The following is a 19,664-nucleotide window of genomic DNA, read 5'->3' as shown; positions in this document are numbered from 1 at the left end:
ATCCGAGGTCCGGGGTAATAATACAGTTGTGAACGCTTAGAGGAACACATGACACAAGGTTAACCATGATTATATGATAAATTGTAAAATCAATCGTAAATGTCGATCAAATGACAACCATGTACAAAGTATACAGTAAAAATTTTAACTAAATCAATTTTTCTTTTTTACTAGCCTTAATTTTATATTTCTCCCCATACATTGCCATATGGATTGGCAGAATAAATAGCATTGATTCGTAATGTCCAGGAATTCATCCCGAACTGTCCCGGGGGAGTGGGTGCGCAGATGGATCAAAATTTTAAACAAACACCCTCTTACAATAATAAGAGTTATTATTGTTATCATTATTTTATTATTATTGTTGTTATTATATTATTATCATTATTATAGTTATCATTATCATTATTATTGTCATTATCATTATTATATTATTAGTAGTATTATCATATTGATAATAGTCTTAAGAAGTAAAAGTTTTTATAATTATGATGATGTTAATTATAATGAATTAATAAATAAATACGAGGAAAAATGGGGAAAGCCTTGTAATCACATAATATTCAGCTGAGATACTGGTGACAAAAGTTGCCAGTGGACGGTTCTTAATGTACGTTTGCCTCGGCATAGGGTGGTGAGAGGGATCGATCTAAATGTCCCTCTCCGAACCCCAGCTGTTTTGCATATTGGAAATGGCGCGGTTTTACACATGCTACGGGCACTGCTTTTCTAAGAAAGGCCACTGACTATTCTCTACCCCCCCCCCTTCTCTCTCTCTCTCTATCTCTCTGTCTCTTTCTCCCTAAAGATAATTTTAACTTGGGTTAATGGTATCAGCTCCCCTTCCATTTATTCCACAATACTTTTGTGTACATCGGAACAAATTGCTACATATATATAAGATCGAGGTCAATATCAATAGTTTCTTAGACTTACCGTGCACTATTTTTTTCTATAGACCTCTGCGCTAAAGCTATTATTATGTTATAAGAAAAACATTATGCATTTGTTTTTGTTTGGGGGGTTGATAATCTTTGCATTAAACACGTATTATTGATGTTATGTAATTTGTATTTTCATTCAGGGTATTATATGCGTATAAAGACCGGGCAGCGCACGAGAATAAATGATATGGGAAGGCTTTGGACCCCTGAGTATCCTACACCCCTAAGCGGATACAGATGTGCTGAATTCTGGTTCGTGATGAGTGGTAAGTAACATCGATTTAAGATAATAAAAATTAAGATAGTATTAAGTCTAATAAGACTGGGGGTGATCCACTCCCCCCCCCCCTTTCGACATTTTTCAAGATAAATCCGCAGCGCGATTTTTTTTCTTACCACGCATCGCTCGCTGTCTTTTTACTTTCAAGTCTCGCGCAACTTCCGAGACCAAATTTGTGACTCCCAGGTAGTCGTACGTGGTTCCAAAATCACGCAACACTTCGTTAGTGCAAGTCAGGCAAAAAATTGCCCCAAAACGTAAATTCGTCTAAAAATCCAAAGCAAATTGTGTTTTTGCCAAAATTCCTGAAGGTATCTCTATGTTTGTCTCACCTGCATAGCAGAGCGAGACTATAGGCGCCCCTTTTTCGGACGGCGGCGTCAACAACAAATCTTTAACCGAGGGTTAATTATTTGAAATGACAGCAGAACTTAAAAATAATATGGACTTAGTTCATGCAACTTGGACATACATAATAAGGGTAATCAAGTATTACTGAACATCCTGCCTGAGGTTCAGGTCACATGAATACAGTCAAAGGTCATTTAGGGTCAATGAACTTAGACCATGTTGGGGAATCAACATCAAAATCTTAACTTTAGGTTAATTTTTTGAAATGTCATCATAACTTCAAAAGTATATGAACCTAGTTCATGAAACTTGGCCATAAAGGTGATCAAATATTATTACAAACATCTTGTTTGAGTTTCAAGTTACATGAACAAAGTCAAAGGTAATTTAGGATCAATGAACTTTGGCCGAGTTAGGGGTATTTGTTGAATTACCATCATAACTTTGAATGTTATGGATCTGATTCATTTAGTTTAGACATAAGAGTAATCAAGTATCACTAAACATCTTGTGCGAGTTTTAGGTCACATAACCAAACTCAAAGGTCACTTCGGTCAATGAACTTTGGCCATGTTGGGGGTATTTGTTGAATTAGCATCATGATCTTGAAAGTTTATGGATCTAATTCATAAAACCTGGACAAAAAAGTAATCAAGTATCACTGAACATCTCGTGCGAGTTTCAGGTCACATAACCAAAGTCCAATGAACTTTGACCATGTTGGGGGTTATTATTAAATTGCTGTCATAACTTTCAAAGTTTATGAATATAGTTTATGAAATGTGGACAAAGGGGTAATCAAGTATCACTGACAAGACTTAGGTCACATAATCAAGGTCAAATATCATTTAGGGTCGATGAACGTAGTATTTTCTCATTAAATGAATGGTGTTTTTTGTGAATAATCAATTTAAATTAGTTTTCAAAGTCAGCACTGTTGCTATATTGAATCGCGTAATGCAGGTAAGACTGCCAGAGGCGCTCCACATGTTAATTGTATTTGTTAAGCTCTATTAATTACATTTTATTTATGGTCAAAATAGAGTCGGCGATGATTTCAATCGGAAAAATAAAAAGCAAAAGGTCGAAAAACAAAGAAATGCATAAGAAAACTTTTTAAAAATGAATACTTAAGAGAAAAAGAATGGATATATCGAAATTTCTTTCAAGAACATTTAATCAAAATCTTACAAGTAGTCTATGAAGAAAAAATAGCAGTTTAGAGGCTTTCTTGAGTTAATTAGAGAAATCCGACATTTAGTAATAATGACAATAATAAGATCATCTGTAGGACTCTTTGATATACAGGTGTTTCAAAGCGCACAGTTGGACTGACTTATTAAAAAAATACATTTATAAAGAATACGCATAAACTAGCTTTATCAATGAGAAGTAATGATAATTTTTGAAGAATTTGATGGTAAAGACTTATAGATTATCATGCCATGGGTAACACGCGTGACAATTTTCGTCTTCTCAGGCATCAAACTAGCCCAGTCTTTTAAGGGTTAAGTATAGGGGACCTCTGTAGCGCAATTGATTATTATTATTCAACCTGATTTTCGAAATTTATATTTGTCATCCGGTTTTGATGAATATCTTTGTATACAATTGTTATATATATATAATTCTCACCAGATTCATGTCAAAGTGAACTTAGCCTAAAACATGTTTTATCGACTAAATTGATTGTATTGAAGAAAACCATCGTTCCTCCATAATATGGGCCCGGGGGTCAAATATATTGCTGTAGACATGCGTGACCAAAAAGAAACGCGTTTAAAGGGGTGTTTTTCAGTTTCGGGCGCTGGCCGCGCGTGCACTCGTTAAGGATATCAAAACCACCGTTTTACAAAAAAGGGTGGTTTTTGAAAGACTGGTCAATGGTCAATTTCATGCGAGGTCAAAAGTATTTAGGGTATTTTTTTTTCCAAAGCTCTTTTTTAAGACTAGCCAAATGTGTTTAGGGTATGTTTATTCCAATTCCCCCCGGGGCTTTTTCCTCCTCGTTTCTGAAAAGTGTTCGGGTCCGAGACAAAACTTTTCTAGGGGTTTTATTCTGGCGACAACTTATTTAGGGGCCAAAATGTGTTACTGAAACCCGCGATAAAAACATGTTTAGGGGGTTATTTTGCACACAGAGAAAAACTCGTTTAGGGTGTGTTTGGAAATAATTTGGTCACACATGTGTATAGCAATACATTAGACTGCCCCTGTGGGATTGACTTATAGTCTCTCAACCCCATCATATTAGCACTTAAACATATATATTTAGAGAGAGAGAGAGAGAGAGAGAGAAGGGGGGAGAGGTTTGGTTCCTGAAGCCAGTCATTTTTATGTTGTATTATTGACGCCTCTGAAATAAAAACTGAAACAATTTTCACAAAACATGAATGTATATATATGCTATTTTACAGATGTGTTTGGTGAATTCTCCCTCGAAGCTGTGTATCTGGATGAGAATAATTACATCATACCAAGTGGAATAAAGGGAATATACTCGGTAATGTGTTAATGACGTATATCAAGATTATACAATATGAATTTTGTGTATTCACTTTTAGAATGATTACTTCAGCTTATTCATTACAAATATATATTTTGTCCCCATAAGAATCCCTCTATTCATTGATTTTTATTGATTTTTTTTTTTTTTTTTTGGGGGGGGGCGATTTGGTTTACTATAAATGGAAATAAAAGAGACACAATATTGGATATTCATGTTTACAAGATATACGCAGTAGGCTAATAATACCAGAATAAACATGTAATGTCAGTCGTATTTCTACGACTGTAAAACATATGTGCACGCGCTCTCACAGTTATTGCGATTGTGTTACGCTTACACAGGTGTGGCAAAATGCGTAGGGTTAGAATTAGGATTGTTTTAGAGTTTTCATTTCAGAAAATAATGTAAAAAAAAAAAAGGATTAGGTATTATTAAGGTTCGGAGGTTAGGTTTTATGTTTGGCTCAATATGAAAATCTTCCATCGGAGCGATTGTCGCCGGAGCAATTGTCAAGGAACCTACACAAGCCTCGAACTCCCCCCCCCCCAAAAAAAAAAAATGATTAAAACACTTGGAACAAGACTAAAGATAACAAGCACAAGCTTTGTCGGGAGTTCGCCCTAGACAAGGGAATTGCTCTGACTGATGATAACAGTCTGTATGAAAGAGTCCCCGTTCCTTAATTAATAGCCGTGTGAATACGGTTCGAATATTCGAATTAATCGAATACTTCATTACCAAGCGGAACAAACCCCAGTACATAAATTGAAATCTTAATACAAAAGGCGACAGTTTTTTTCGAATGTTTATCGAAATCGAGATCTAGAACACAGATAGGTAGGCAAAATATATGAAAATGCTTTACCATATACCCACTGAATTGGAATTAATATGTCGCCGTCAAATATCGCTAAATATCAAAAGGAAAACACGTATCAGGTAACTCTTTTGTAACGCTTTTTTCATTTAGGATCCAACGACTGGTTTTTGGCGTAAGGCATCATTGGAGGTCCCCTCTGATCGAAGAAATATGTTTGCATTTACCTTGATCATCGAAGATGAAATCTCAGGAGCCTTTGTGGCTATAGATGACTTCTATGCAAGGAACGGTCAATGTGGCGGTCAGCTAGGTATATAGGACAATTCCAAGCATTATTAAGAGCGGTATCATATTTAATTCCATAATCCAAATACAATGTAGGTTCTGAATCTATATGTGGAACGTTGTGGCCCAGTGGATTAGTCTTCGGACTTTGAAACAGAGGGTCGTGGGTTCGAATCCCAGCCATGGCGTAATTTCCTTCAGCAAGAAACTGATCCACAGTGTGCTGCACTCAACCCAGGTGAGGTAAATGGGTACCGGTAGGAAGAAATTCCTTAAAAAGCTGTGTGCGCTATGAACGCCTAGCTTAGCCGGGTAATATAGGAGCGACTTGAGCACCTAACAAGGTGGATATGTGCGCAATATAAATACCCTTTATTATATTATTATTATTATAAGACAAGTCTATAATACTCAGTTTCTACAATGTAGAGCGTTTCTACATTACAACCTAAATGTAATATATGTAGGAGGCGTCGTGGTCTAGTGGTTGTGACTCTCGTCTTTCAATCTGGGGGACATGAGATCGATTCCTAACCATGGCGTGTTTTCCTTCAGCAAGAAATTTACCTATATTGTGCTGCAGTTAACACTTTGGTAATATATCACTATTGTCAGCATTATTATTAATGTCAATATGATTATTGTTAAAAACAGTACACAAATGAATGAAACATCTCTCGGCGTCAAAATAACCTAGACAAAAAGAGTGGCAATTTGGCAAAAAAATAAACGTAATTGATTTATCCATGGGCCACGCGGATCATCACCCTTTTGTTTAATGGGCTATCTTGCTATGATATTTCATTTCATTTATTTACATCCCCAACATTTACACTATGTTTTGTTCCGTACATCTTAAAAAATAATGAATAGAACAACGAAGTTGTATATTACAAAAATCAAGATAACTATAAAAACAGGTTGGAAATGTAGAAGGCTGCTGAAAAGCGGATCTTGTAGAGTGCAGCCTCCTAATAAAATATTCGTAACATGGTGAGAATTTCAGCTTAAATCCACTTAATTGTAAAGTTAAAAAAGGAAAGAAAGAGAAAATGAAGAAAGCAGGATTAAAGTCTCCAGATTTCAGGGAATCTCAAGGATCAACGGGAAAAGACACGCGTTCACAAGACACTGCTCGCAATGCTTTATAAAACAAACTGAAATGTTGATAAATAGATCATAGCCGTTTGTCATTAATGTTCGAAGCAACAGTAATGGTCATAGAAATAGGTCGACCAATATTTCGTTTGAATCAACCATAAATTTGTGCAGGTTCATGTGATTTCGAAGTGGATACATGTGACTGGACCAACACACAGATGGGTGATGAGACAGACTGGCGAAGGTATAGTGGTTCGACGGACAATGATGGAAGTGGTCCGGACTTTGACCATACCACCGGCACCCATTCAGGGTGGTACATGTACATGGATGCTCTGTTTGGTGGCCTAGGAAGCAGGGCTAGACTAGAGTCTGCCAGCCTCTATCCCCCAGAAGACTTCGTCTGCTTCAGTCTCTGGTATCATATGGCATGTCCGGGGGACAGCAAGAATACACTAACGGTGAGTAGTTTAAATGAGACTCTATCATTTTAAGCAACTCTTTAGATTTAGTTTTCATGCAGGATAAATGTAGTGTATTTAACATAATATAGTGAACTTAGTCCTATACTTTTGTCTCACCTGCATAGCAGAGTGAGACTATAGGCGCCGCTTTTCCGACGGCGGCGGCGGCGGCCTTAACACCAAATCTTAATCTGAGGTTAAGTTTTTGAAATGACAGCATAACTTAGAAAGTATATGGACCTAGTTCATGAAACTTAACCATAAATTTAATCAAGTATCGCTAAATATCCTGTCCGAGTTTCATGTCACATGACAAAAGTCAAAGGTCATTTAGGGTCAATGAACTTAGACCATGTTGGGCAGAATCAACATCAAAATCTAAACCTAAGGTTAAGTTTTTGAAATGTCATCATAACTTAGAAATATATGAACCTAGTTCATGAAACTTATACATAAGGTTAATTAAGTATCACTGAACATCCTGCATGAGTTTCACGTACATGACCGAGGTCAAAGGTCATTTAGGGTCAATGAAATTTGGCCATAATGGGGGCATCTGTTGAATTACCATCATAACTTTAAAAGTTTATGGATCTGATTCATGAAACTTGGACATAATAGTAATCAAGTATTACTGAACATCCTGTGCAAGTCTCAGGTCACATGATCAAGGTCAAAGGTCATTTAGGGTCAATGAACTTTGGCCAAATTGGGGTTTTTGTTGAATTACCATCACAACTTTGAAAGTGTGTTGGTGTAGTTCATAAACCTTGGACATAAGAGTAATCAAGTATCACTGAACATCCTGTGCGCATTTTGGGTCACATGACCAAGGTCAGAGGTCAATGAACATTGGCCATAATGGGGGTATCTGTTGAATTACCAGCATAACTTTGAAAGTTTATGGATCTGACTCGTGAAACTTGGACATAAGAGTAATCAAGTATCACGGAACATCCTGTGCGAGTTTCAGGTCACATGATCAAGGTAAAAGGTCATGTAAGGTCAATGAACTTTAGCCACGTTTGGGGTATTTGTTGAATTACCATCATATCTCTGTAAGTGTATTGGTCTAGTTCATAAAAATGTGGAAATAACACAAGTATCACTGAACATCTTGTGCGAGTTATAGTAGTTTTCAAAATCAGCACTGCGGCTATATTGAATCGCGTGATGCAGGTGAGACCGCCAGAGGCATTCCACTTGTCATATTTCTCTTTCCATTTTGTTATCTCCCCTCCTCAGCACCCCCCCCCCCCCCTTCTCTTTCTCTCTATCTCTCTCTTCCTTTCTCAGTTCTCCAAATATCCTTCAAATGAATGTGATGCTTCAATTATTTTTTTTTTCAATAAGCCATCGTATAATTATGTATTTTTCCTTTCCATATGTGGGCATCGCTTTTAAGCTCTTCGAGCTTAAGATGATCCTCTCATATATTGACGATGGTGTATATATGTGAATGAAATTAAGTAATAGTAATAATAGCCAATTTTTTTTAGCGCTTTTCCCAGAATGGCCCAAAGCGCGATACAGCATATTATTACCCCGGTCATTGGATTCATTTCAATCAAGCACGAAAAGTGCACAATCTCCACTTCCTGGGGAGCATTCCTTGCATTCATCGCAGCCACATTATGGCGCTGGCAAAATCAAACATACAACATCTTTCGCATCCTACCGGGTACCCATTTAGCACCTGGGTCGAGAGTGGCAAAGTGTGGATTAACGCCTTGCCAAAGGACGCTAGACCGCGGTGGGATTCGAACACACGACCCTCTGTTTACAAGGCGAGAGTCAGAACCACTACACCACGGCTCTTCCATAACATTAATCAATCCCATGAAATTCAGACAATAAATTGTTCCTTAACGTAAATTTTGTACGAACATCCACACTAGTATATTAAACAATATGTCTGTTAAATGGTATCATAATTGATAACATCAAAAATGTTATCCCTTAACTCTTTAAGAGCCATTGGCAGCTATTTGTGCCCTTAGGCCTCTAATGCCATTGGCACGTATACGTGCCCAAGTAACTTTCTTTGGTTTAACCACTTTTACAGTCAGAAAATCAACACCATGTTCTGTGTTTTTTATGTTGTTATACTGGCAGGAATTCACAATTAATTTTATTATATAAAAAATAGTGGTTTACATAGACATTTTTTTAGTAAAATTGTATTTTTGCATCATTATTTTGAAGAGTTGATTTCGGATATTGCCGCGATCTGAATCAAGATTTCCCCTATAGACACGTGTGATATAACGGTTGTGTGCAGCAATACACGTACTTCTATGGGCAGAGCAATGGCGAATGTGCGAGGGCATTCAGCTCGGAATTGACCAATGACAGAGCGGTACGATGTTCCTCACCCAACACTACTCGCCCAGTCGCTATTGTCATATGAATATTCATGAGCTATCGATCGGGTCTTTTGCCGGCCGGTATGGTGGTATTCTTGTGTCAAGGCCTTTTTTCTGCCTGCAAATATGCACGATTTGTGGAAGATTTTTTTTTTGGGGGGGGGAGGGGGGGGGCGGGAGAAAGGTCTTATACTTTGTTTTTAGCATTCTCAAAAAATTGTTCTCGCTATAAATATATGAGTAAAGAAGGCTGTCATTTCCAACTCTCGTCTGCGCACTACAATCATCACACTGATTATTTATTTATTCATTTATTATAGTTATTATAATTATCATTATTAGTATGACTATTATCATAATCATTATTATTGTTATTGTAATTATTAATATCATTATTCTTCTCCTTCACCTTCTTCTTATTATTATTAAAGGATTGTCTGGGCTGAAAGTATTTATAGTTTTATAAATAGAGCATAATTCACTGAGCAAAATACTGAAAATTTTCATCAAAATCGGATATCAAAATAACAAAGTTATTGAATTTTAAAGTTTAGCAATATTTTGTGAAAACAGTCGTCATGAATATTCATTAGGTGATGATGTCACATCTCCACTTGTTCTTTTGTATTTTATTATATGAAATTAGGTTTATTCAATCTTTTTTCCTCCAAGCACTAGAAAAAATGAATTGACAACTGATTTAATGCATTAGATATTTATTTCATTATAAGGGAGACATATTATTCACACAAGTATGAAATAATGAAATAATTATGGTTTTATGTAATATCATAAGAAAACGGAAAGTGGGGATGTGACATCACCAGCCCACCCAATGAATATTCATGACGACTCTTTTTCACAAAATATTACTAAATTTTAAATTTTAATAACTTTATAATTTGTTATCTGATTTTGATGAAATTTTCGGCATTTTGCTCACTGAATTCTACTCTATGTATAAAGATATGAATATTTTCCTTTAATCCCTTTAATGTTATTGCGATCAGAGTCATCATCATTATGATTATTATTCAAAAATAATTGTTGTGATCATACATGTATCAATTGCATTTCTTCTGCAGCCAAACTCTCTCTTCATAAACTTAAGATCTAGTAAATAACGGGTCATATTCGTTTGTCTTTTTATAACCCAAACCATTTTTAAAGAAATGATTTTGACATTGTTATGCTTATCAGTATCATATTCAAACTTCTCACAAAGATATGAATCGTTCAATATTCTCCTCGAATAAAATAGGAAGAAGCAAAAAATGTGATAATTAAAACTGCCGATAATAACGCTTTATTCCTTTAAATATTTATCTCTTTTTTTTTCAAAGTGGATGTTTTTCCTTTACTAAATCCAACCATTGGTAATAGAAAATGTAAACGGAGTATGAACAGCAATATCAGATGTTTTGAGGAAAAGAAAGAGATAGGGCGGGACAGCTGCCAGTTACATTAACAAAACCGATCAGACCGACCTGTTAGTTGCTGCATTGACTTCACTATCAAAGAGATTTTAAAACGACTTTAGAGAGTAGAAATGAAAATGATGACGATAACGGGTTGAATATTAAATTTCTTAAGGCTTGGTCACACCACCCGAGCGTTGCTGGAGCGGTTGTGGAGCGGTAGGGAGAGAGGGTCGAATTTCGCTCACAAAATTGGGGAATCGAAAACAAAAATCGAAAAAAACAAAAAAACAATCGAAATCGAAAATGGTGAACAGTAGCGAGCGGTGATGATTTTTTCTCTCCGCTCCAACAACGCTCGGGCGGTGTGACCAGGCCTTTATATATTGTACATCATGTTATCTGAACAAATTATTATTTTTTTTACTACGGATAGTGCTACGAGCTGGGTAGACCCTGGGTGGATGCCGGATTTTTATGTAGGGGGGGGGGGGCTAATTGTTTTCTTTTTACCTGGGTCACCCACAAAAAAGTAAAAATGTAAAAAGAAATAGATATCGGAACCTTTGAAAGTATTGAATAGTCAAATCAAAAGACGTGCGTGAGCCCCGATTTCTAAGAACATCCTGTGCTAAATTGCTTTCCTAGACAATAGGTCAGGAGGGAGCGCGGATTAGAGATTCCTCATGAAAGAGAGTCTGGGCATCTATTGTTCATGACTTGGTGGCATGAACAAAAGAATGTAGTCGCGGAGAATGTTAACAGGTGGCTACATTGGTCAGACCAGTAATACAGAACAAATAGGCCTATTTTCTTTTTTGAAAATTTGTATTGATTTTTTGTTTGTAACTGATCTGCATTTCCTCTTCTTTGATTGACGAAAAATAAAGGGGTTTTTTAATTGCTTTTTTGTAATTTGCCAAGAACGCCCATATCATTTTGTGGGATTCTATACCCCAAACTTGTTAGTAGTGAATCTGTCCGATCCCTCTTTATCTATATTTTGATATATCATCTTTAAATTTATATTTTGTCTCCTTCTGACTGGCAATAACTTTGTTTGTTACACTACGAATAAAAAAACACACAGGGTCTTATTTTGAAGACTACACGAATGAAAGTTTACGGTTGGCCACACTTTGAAGATACAGGGTTCTGATATATTATTGTGTGTGTTCGCGTGGGGATCACAGCTGTTCTGTGATTGGTCACTTGATCGAAGACGATGACCTTTTTTTGGAAAAGAACGCTTTAAATGTGTGTGTATTCTTCAGAGATAGCAACTTAAATAGCCAAAATAGTATTTCATTCAAAAGAACATTATTTTTTGTTATTTCTGTTCGTTCAATTTCATCAATATCTACGTCATTTAAAAGGGTAAACATTGAACTTTTATTTTATCTTCTTAATTTCTTGGTATCTCTACAATTTATCAGGTTATTTGCTCGTTGAAATGTTCATGAAATTATAATTTCTAGGTTTTACTTATTGAAAAAAAAAAGTAAAATATTACATTTTTTCTCATTTTTTAAAAACACGAATGAGAAAGATTAATAACACGATCATAAAGTCCATGAACCATGCACGATTTCATGTGTAGAAGGTTTCATTATACAATGTACGGGTAAAGAGTTATGACCGTTTTAAACTCTGCTTACGTTTCGGTCAATTTAGGATTCCCTCGAATACCCCTAGCAGTCAAGAGGTATTCGTACTGGCACAGTAAGAGTTAATGGTAGGCCAGTCATGTCTCTAGGGAGGGGGGGGGGGGTGTTCTTGCTCTATAATTCATGCCATCCTGATACCAAGAACGTTGGAGTCATCGTCATCTGTTTACAATTGATAGTTATTTGTGAAGTTGGTCCTGTTGAACTGATGATAAATTAGGTTATTTCAACGTGGTATGATGAGACCTATGCATTTTATCTATCTTTAGGTGGCCTGGGAAACACCAGCTCTAACCCACGTGGTGTGGTCTTTTACTGGAGTATCAGAAGATGAATGGAATTATAGGCAAATCAGCTTCGTGGTTACTGAAGAATATAGGGTAAGTTGTATCGTATGGAGCACGGAAACAGTACTTTTACCTTGTAATGGTTTGACCAAGGGGTTTTAAGAGATGTAGTCGAAACGAAATGCAAATTGATTCATGTAGCTTCGAATTTCTAAAGAAATACACAAGAATACACATGTGCACTGTAACCTTTGGTGGCGGATCTGTGATACCGTCTGTTTCATGGGGAAAGTGATTTGTGGCGAAATTTCACAATTAGGGATATTTCCAGTATAATTTGATTACAAAATGTGGATTTCAAACACATGAAATGTATGTTCAAAAGCTTTCTTATGACCTAAAATTAGGCAAAATATTACCATAGTGGTTTCAAAATGTGGAAAACCTTAGAATGTGATAATTTTTAAATCAACATTTTTTAATCAAATTTCAACACACTTACACTGCCACTTTCAAAAAGGTAAGATCAGTTTAAGGGAATTATACATATTTGTGACGTCATGTGTCGAAGTAGTGCCGCCAGTACAGAGTTATTTCAAATCATATTTCAAGAGATGTTCAAACTTTTTTGTTTGCTTCCCCCACCCTCCCGTAAAAGTAAACAAAGTGTCAACTCATAATATCCGACCAGAGAAAGAGAACAGTAATTAAAAAAAAAACATTTCCTATTGTACGTGATCAGCAGGTCTACAGTTCGCAAGGAATCTTAGGTCTTATATAATCTGCAAGAAAATTTCGTGAAGAACATACTCTATCCTTGCTGCATCAAAGTTGTTTTAAAGGGAACGTGTTGGGTGGCGCTCTACATGCGTCTTTTAAAACTGACTCGGGTTGGAATCGAACTAACGACCTCCCGCTCATGTAACGGGTGCTTCACCATTGAGCCACCATAACCGATAGCTCACTGGGGAACGGTATATATTGATTTTTTTATGACTTATTGGTGAAGAAGTGCGTACCATTCCCGAAGTATTTATGCCAATATTTAAACTGTCCCTATAAATAGCAACAAGATGGAATGTTTATCAACTTATAGTCGATTTTGGTTTGCGCCTAAAATACGATTTAGTTTATTTTCGAAAAATATATCTTAAAGTCATATGGGTGCCAGCTTTCATAAAAGGAGTGCATTATCCGCTGACTCCAGACTTTTCTCTTGGGGGAAGCACAATCGGTGAAGTCAAGCTTTTTCATGCTTTGCCTCGATAAAATTTCGGGCCAGGGAGAGTACTAATGGAAAGTAATATAATGACATATATAAGGCAATGGTTTGAATTTCTCGCGGCATTATATAACGTCTGCTTCGGGGTGATAAGTCCCATTCTAATCTGGGGTAATTGACACACACTGGAACAAGCTAAAGGCTCCGAATAACGCCCAATTCCCCATGGCAACTGACGAGAATATGCCTTCATTCTCTTTCAAAATATTAATATGTATTTTACTTTCTTTAGTGTCTGACTTCTTTTTATTGCTTCATTTAATTCATACAATGTTATTTTAGTTATTTTTTGTGATGATGATATATATGTATTATTGCATTGACTTAATTATTGTGACCAAATTGTATTGTCCTTATTTGGATTATTGTTGGAAATGATATCAATAAATGAAATGAAAATGGAATATTTCAGATGATGATAGAAGGACTGATAACCGGAACAGAATCCTGTGACATTGCCATCGATGACCTGTATCTATTTAATGGTGCTTGTAGTGCTGATACCACCCCTCCACCACCATTCACCTGCCTAACAGGAGATGAGAAGGTGGATGCAAGTAAGGTCTGTGACATGAGATCCGATTGTACCGATGGGTCTGATGAAATCAATTGCGGTGAGCTTCTTTCATTTTGTGTAGACTTCTTCTCCTGACTACCCCTTATTCTTCTGCTGCTGCTGCATCTCCTTCATCATCCTCTTTTCTTTTTTCTTCTTCTTCATCTTCACTCTTAATAATGCTGGGCAACACACTGTCCACACAACGATTGCTTAAAACTTCATCCAATTATCGGTAGTTTTAAAACCAATAATGAGTGCTTGGGGTGAAAAGTATGCAGTATTGGTTGAAATCTACCGAACGTTGGGTGAACTTTTTAACCAATTGCTGTGTGGACAGTATGTGGCCCAACATTTTAAGAGTGTTCTTTTTTCTCCTCTTCTTCGTCTACTACTACTACTACTACTACTACTACTACTACTACTACTACTACTACTACTAATACTACTACTAATACCACTACTTCTTCTTCTACTACTACTTCTTCTTCTTATTCTTTTTCTTCTTCTTCTTCTTCTCCACGTCATCTTCATCATCATCTTTGTTTTCTTCTTCTTCATTATCTTCTTGATATTTTATTATTGTTATTATTTAGATTCTCCTCCTCTTTCTTTCCTTCTTCTTCTACTGCTCGTACTGCTTCATCATTTTTATGTTTTGTCATTTCGAATTCTTACAATTCTTACCAAGTTTTTTCAATTGTTTTTTCAGGAGTGTGTACATTCGAGGAGGATCAATGCGGATATACCAGTGATCCGGCAGGCATGTTTCCGTGGATAAGGCAAGGGGGCGGAGTCTCCACAACACCTCCTCCCACCCTCTTTCTTCCTCCTGCAGATTTCGAAGGCGCTAGTGGAACATACATGATTGTGGATAACACTGCGATTCCAGTTGTGGGCGGAGCCTATCCCAGGCTCCTCGGTCCCTGGATACAAGAGGCGGGGTCTAGCTGCGTCATGCAGTTCTGGTACTACCTTTCGTCAAACGGTAAATCATAATGATTATTACAATCATACGATGATATGTTTTGGTGATTTAAGACCTTTATATACCGAATTTTAAGAGTGAACATTTTAATAGGAAGTAACGAGATCTATATACTCAGGTTAATGATGATAATTGTATTTTCCTTTGCATGGTAGTATAATTAACATATCCTTTCACTTTTATAATTTCTGCATTCTTTTTCGAAACAAATAAATATAGGTGACTATTTTGATGGTAATAATGGTAAATCATCGTCATATCAAAACTGATCTTAAAAAAAATATTGCAACAGCATGAATAACCACAACTCATGATAATAGTAATAATGATATTACTATTATGAGCAATAATGAGAAGGGTTCAATATTACAGTTTTTTACAACGTCAAGCTTAAATGACAATATTGGTATCGGTGATACAAAAATATGACTAATTAATTGTCTAATTACGGCTAATAATGACTAGTCCATTGACCAATCACAGTTTTAAGATGAGGCAATAAGAAGGAGTACTTCACTATGTTTTACATTTTATAACAAAATATGTAAACAGTATTTACCCAGGTATTCACAAAACTACCCAAACTTATCACCTCTGAAATAGAACTAGTTTGTACAGTTCTTGAGGTACCTCGTGTGTATACTTCTTACTAATGCCCTCGATGGCGTGTGTTATTTCTATACCAGACTATATCGCCGTCTCGTACACGACCTCACCCATTGAGGACACCATCATGTATCGGACTTCTATGAGGGGATACTGGCATCGAGGAATATTTACTGTTGGCAGAATCGTGAACCCCTTCCAGGTAGGTCTCTCGAAAAAACCCGCACAATATCAGTGTGTCCATAGTGTAACTCAATTGGAAGTCTGCCACAGTGTGCTGAAGTGACAGGCTATTGCAAATCGCCTTCACCAGTGATATTTGAGCACTTTAACAGTGTGAATTACATAGTCATGTATGTAAACACACTTGACTCATTTTCAGACAGTGTGTTCAACGTGTGGACCACGATCGGAAATCGCCTTCACACAGTGAGATTTGAGCAGTGTGAATCACAGTATTAACACATCCCTCTAGGCATTAAACACACTGAACACAGTGTTCTGCTACATGTTCACAGTTTGGTACACAAATGGAAATTGATTTCACACAAGTGAGATTTGACCAAGTTACCAGTGTGAATCAAATAATTCAAACAATCTGAAGTCGCATTCCCACAAGTGAGGACACAGTATTTTATTTGAATGCACTGAACACGGTGTTACAATGTGTGTTCACAGTATGTCACGTGGGCATGTTAACATTGTAAATCATGACACATACACAATTCACAAACATTGCATAGGTATGGACGGTGTGAAATTATCTTCATATTGGTACAGTGTGTACCACTTGTTCACATAGTGCCCTAACACACTTTGGACACTTACACTGTACAGGTGTCCACAAAAGGAAATTTTCTTTGCATTCTTAAACTGAACATATTAACCACATGTATGCATCTGCATGCATCTCTTATGTAAACAAACTTTTTGAGTCTGCGTTCTTCCCAGCTAGTTAATTTCAATACGCTCTAAACTCCAAGGATTTAGAATAAATCCACATCGGCTGTGAACCAGCCATATTTCGAATTTATTTTCAATCTTAAGGATTAACTTTTACATCTCAAAAGATTTGAATTCAAATCTTTTAGATTTATATTCAAATCTTTCATATGTGTATTCAAATCAACAATGTTTAAATTCATGTCTCATATTCTGCTAGTCACTGTGTACAGCCGATCTGGATTTATTTGTAATCCTTGGAATTTAGAGTTTACATGATCATCGTAATTATAGTCTCAGATTTACCTTCACCTTAAATTCTTAACTATTCTAAGATTTGCACTTGCTATCTAAAACTGTTTGAAAACTTTGGCAGATCAGATCTTAGTACTGATTAGTCATGGTTGATATTGTAGCTAGCCTAATTGATTGGAGCAAGTTAGTTATCACTGAGGAGTGAAGATCGTGTGATTGCGTTATCGTGAATCGTCGAATATGGAGGTGCCGTGGCCGAGTAGTTTAAGGCGCCTGACTATACATCAGGTTTCCCACGGTCATGGAAAATCCTGGAAAATCCTGGAAAAATTTGTGGTCCTCGAAACTTAGGGAAAAGTCAGGGAATTTTGAAAATTTGTGAAAAGTCATGGAATTGCATTTGGTATCAAATGTCCAATTTTCAAGATTTCTTCATTGTTTTTGGAGCATATATATAACAATGCACTTGTTAATTTAGCTGGTGTCCTCAAGTTGTATCACAAATGGCCTCATTTTTTGTAATGTAGAGTGAAATGCAGCACTATGTTGAGAATTTTAGGATGAGGATGTCTTTGTTAGCCTTTTTTTTTCATGTCACCTTATTGTAAAACTTAAATGTCACTCTTTTGTAATAATTGGCTCATGTTTGACATATGTAAAGTGTTTCATCTTCATATAATTCAGGGTTCCCCCAGAAATTTGAATACAGAATTCCATGACTTTTATGTTGAAGTTTTGTAGTAAAGGTGAATTCAGGATCCTAATTTCAATATGGGTGGAAAATTTTACATTTACATATATTGTATATAGTTCACTTTTGTGGCAAGATCTGCATGTTATGCTCTGGAAATTTGGAAATAGTTCATGGAAATCTGTCAGTTCAAGAAATTACATGAGTTTGTGTTCAAGACAATTTTGAATCTTGATGTTGGTAATGTACCCTGGTCAGAAACAGACCATATACCAATGATAATACATGTATATGTACATGTCATGAGTAAGGTAGTGGGTGGAATGGATGGCTGTGAGGGGAGGTTATGGAGGCCATCATAATGTGTCTTATTTTGGAAACCGTGCCAGAAAGCAAGTCATGGAAACCAGCAATTTAGTCATGGAAAAGTCATGGAAAAGTCATGGAAAAGTCATGGAATTCTGTTTTCAAATTTCTGTGGAAACCCTGATACATGGAAAGTCCGGGGCTCAATTCACGGCCGCGGCACCCATGCCCGTGAGCATTTAATCGACAATAAGCCAGTTCGGAGTTCCATTCTGCGCACGATTTTGAATTTTGTTTTTCATTAGATCCACACAAAAAATGCGTCCACTAGGCATGACTAGCGACTGGTATTTCACAGGTTGCCTAGTACATAGTTATAGCAACCTGTCAATGCATTCAAAGTAAAAATGCAACGAATACTTTCATTAAGTGTTCATTGGTGTGCTATTCTAGTCACCTGGTCTATACAATTTATGCAGCCTGCTATGTAAGGCATGCTTACGTAATATCTTGCTTTGAAATCTGCCTATCACAATGTAAAAATGAAAGGTCATTTGACCGAAATTGCCCTTGAGGTACTATCGAACTGGTCTATTCACTTTCATCCTGCATTCAAATAAATGGATATGCTATACGCATTCTTGTTAACTAGTTGCGCACTTGATAAAAAAAAATCACTAGATCTCCGGACCTGGGGCCCGTAACACAAAACTTAGCAATGATCGTAGAACATTTTTCAACGATTGATTCCATTTGCTATAATGTACAATCAACAGTAAAAATCAAGCATTCGATCAATCGTAATGCTTTGTGTTACCGGACCCAGGTCTTTAAACATGAGTGATCACTAATTAGCGCCAATAAATCCAAATGTGTTGGTGTGCATGTAGAAATTTATATTTATCGATAATCACCATCCCGATGAACTTTATTCCAGATTAACATAATCGGTTTACCCGGAGTGGGCGGACTTGGTAGCATTGTAGCAGTCAGCGATGTTCTTCTGTCGAACTGTGGATTCCGTGAAGCCGAGGAATCCTGTGGAGTTGGTGAATTCACCTGTACGAACAGGGCATGTATTGACATGGACCGAGTATGTAACTTTGCTGATGACTGCGGTGATTACTCGGACGAAATGCATTGTGGTAAGTTTTGAGGTGTAAGTTTTGAAACAGCCTATCAAGATCATCATTGCATGCGCATTTTTGCTCAGTAGAATGACTAAGATCCAATCAGAATTGCTCTTTCAAATTAGCCATTGAAAGCCTATGTTTCTGCTGCATCTTTGCTGATGACTGCGGTGATCACTCGGACGAAATGCACTGTGGTAAGTTTTAAGTGATTGCCATGACCCTTAATCCTTACGCTACAGTCACTTCAGATAAACAGCAAATATAGTTTTGGTCAATCAGAGGCCCGAAACACCAAGGTTAGCGATAAATGAAATGTCCTATCAAGATCATCATTGCATGCGCATTTTGCTCAGTATACTGACTAGGACCTAATCAGAATTGTTCTTTCAAATTAGTGATTGAAATCTTACCTT

General features: G+C 36.6%; 1 protein-coding gene across 1 annotated transcript in view; it reads left to right on the top strand.

The window, feature by feature from the left end:
- Positions 1 to 19,664, top strand: part of LOC129263573 (MAM and LDL-receptor class A domain-containing protein 2-like) — a 156,310-nt gene that overhangs the window by 91,549 nt on the left and 45,097 nt on the right. Inside the window, exons 52-60 of the mRNA XM_064100623.1 lie at positions 1,085 to 1,210; positions 3,993 to 4,078; positions 5,055 to 5,214; positions 6,462 to 6,751; positions 12,475 to 12,585; positions 14,187 to 14,388; positions 15,043 to 15,318; positions 16,005 to 16,126; positions 19,056 to 19,263. Coding sequence (XP_063956693.1) covers positions 1,085 to 1,210; positions 3,993 to 4,078; positions 5,055 to 5,214; positions 6,462 to 6,751; positions 12,475 to 12,585; positions 14,187 to 14,388; positions 15,043 to 15,318; positions 16,005 to 16,126; positions 19,056 to 19,263 — 1,581 coding nt within the window. The remainder of the gene's footprint in view (positions 1 to 1,084; positions 1,211 to 3,992; positions 4,079 to 5,054; positions 5,215 to 6,461; positions 6,752 to 12,474; positions 12,586 to 14,186; positions 14,389 to 15,042; positions 15,319 to 16,004; positions 16,127 to 19,055; positions 19,264 to 19,664) is intronic.

Source organism: Lytechinus pictus, chromosome 6 (assembly GCF_037042905.1).
Source record: "Lytechinus pictus isolate F3 Inbred chromosome 6, Lp3.0, whole genome shotgun sequence".
Classification (NCBI taxonomy): domain Eukaryota; kingdom Metazoa; phylum Echinodermata; class Echinoidea; order Temnopleuroida; family Toxopneustidae; genus Lytechinus; species Lytechinus pictus.
The sequence above is the reverse complement of the archived record's forward strand: the minus strand, read 5'-3'. Positions and strand labels throughout refer to the sequence as shown.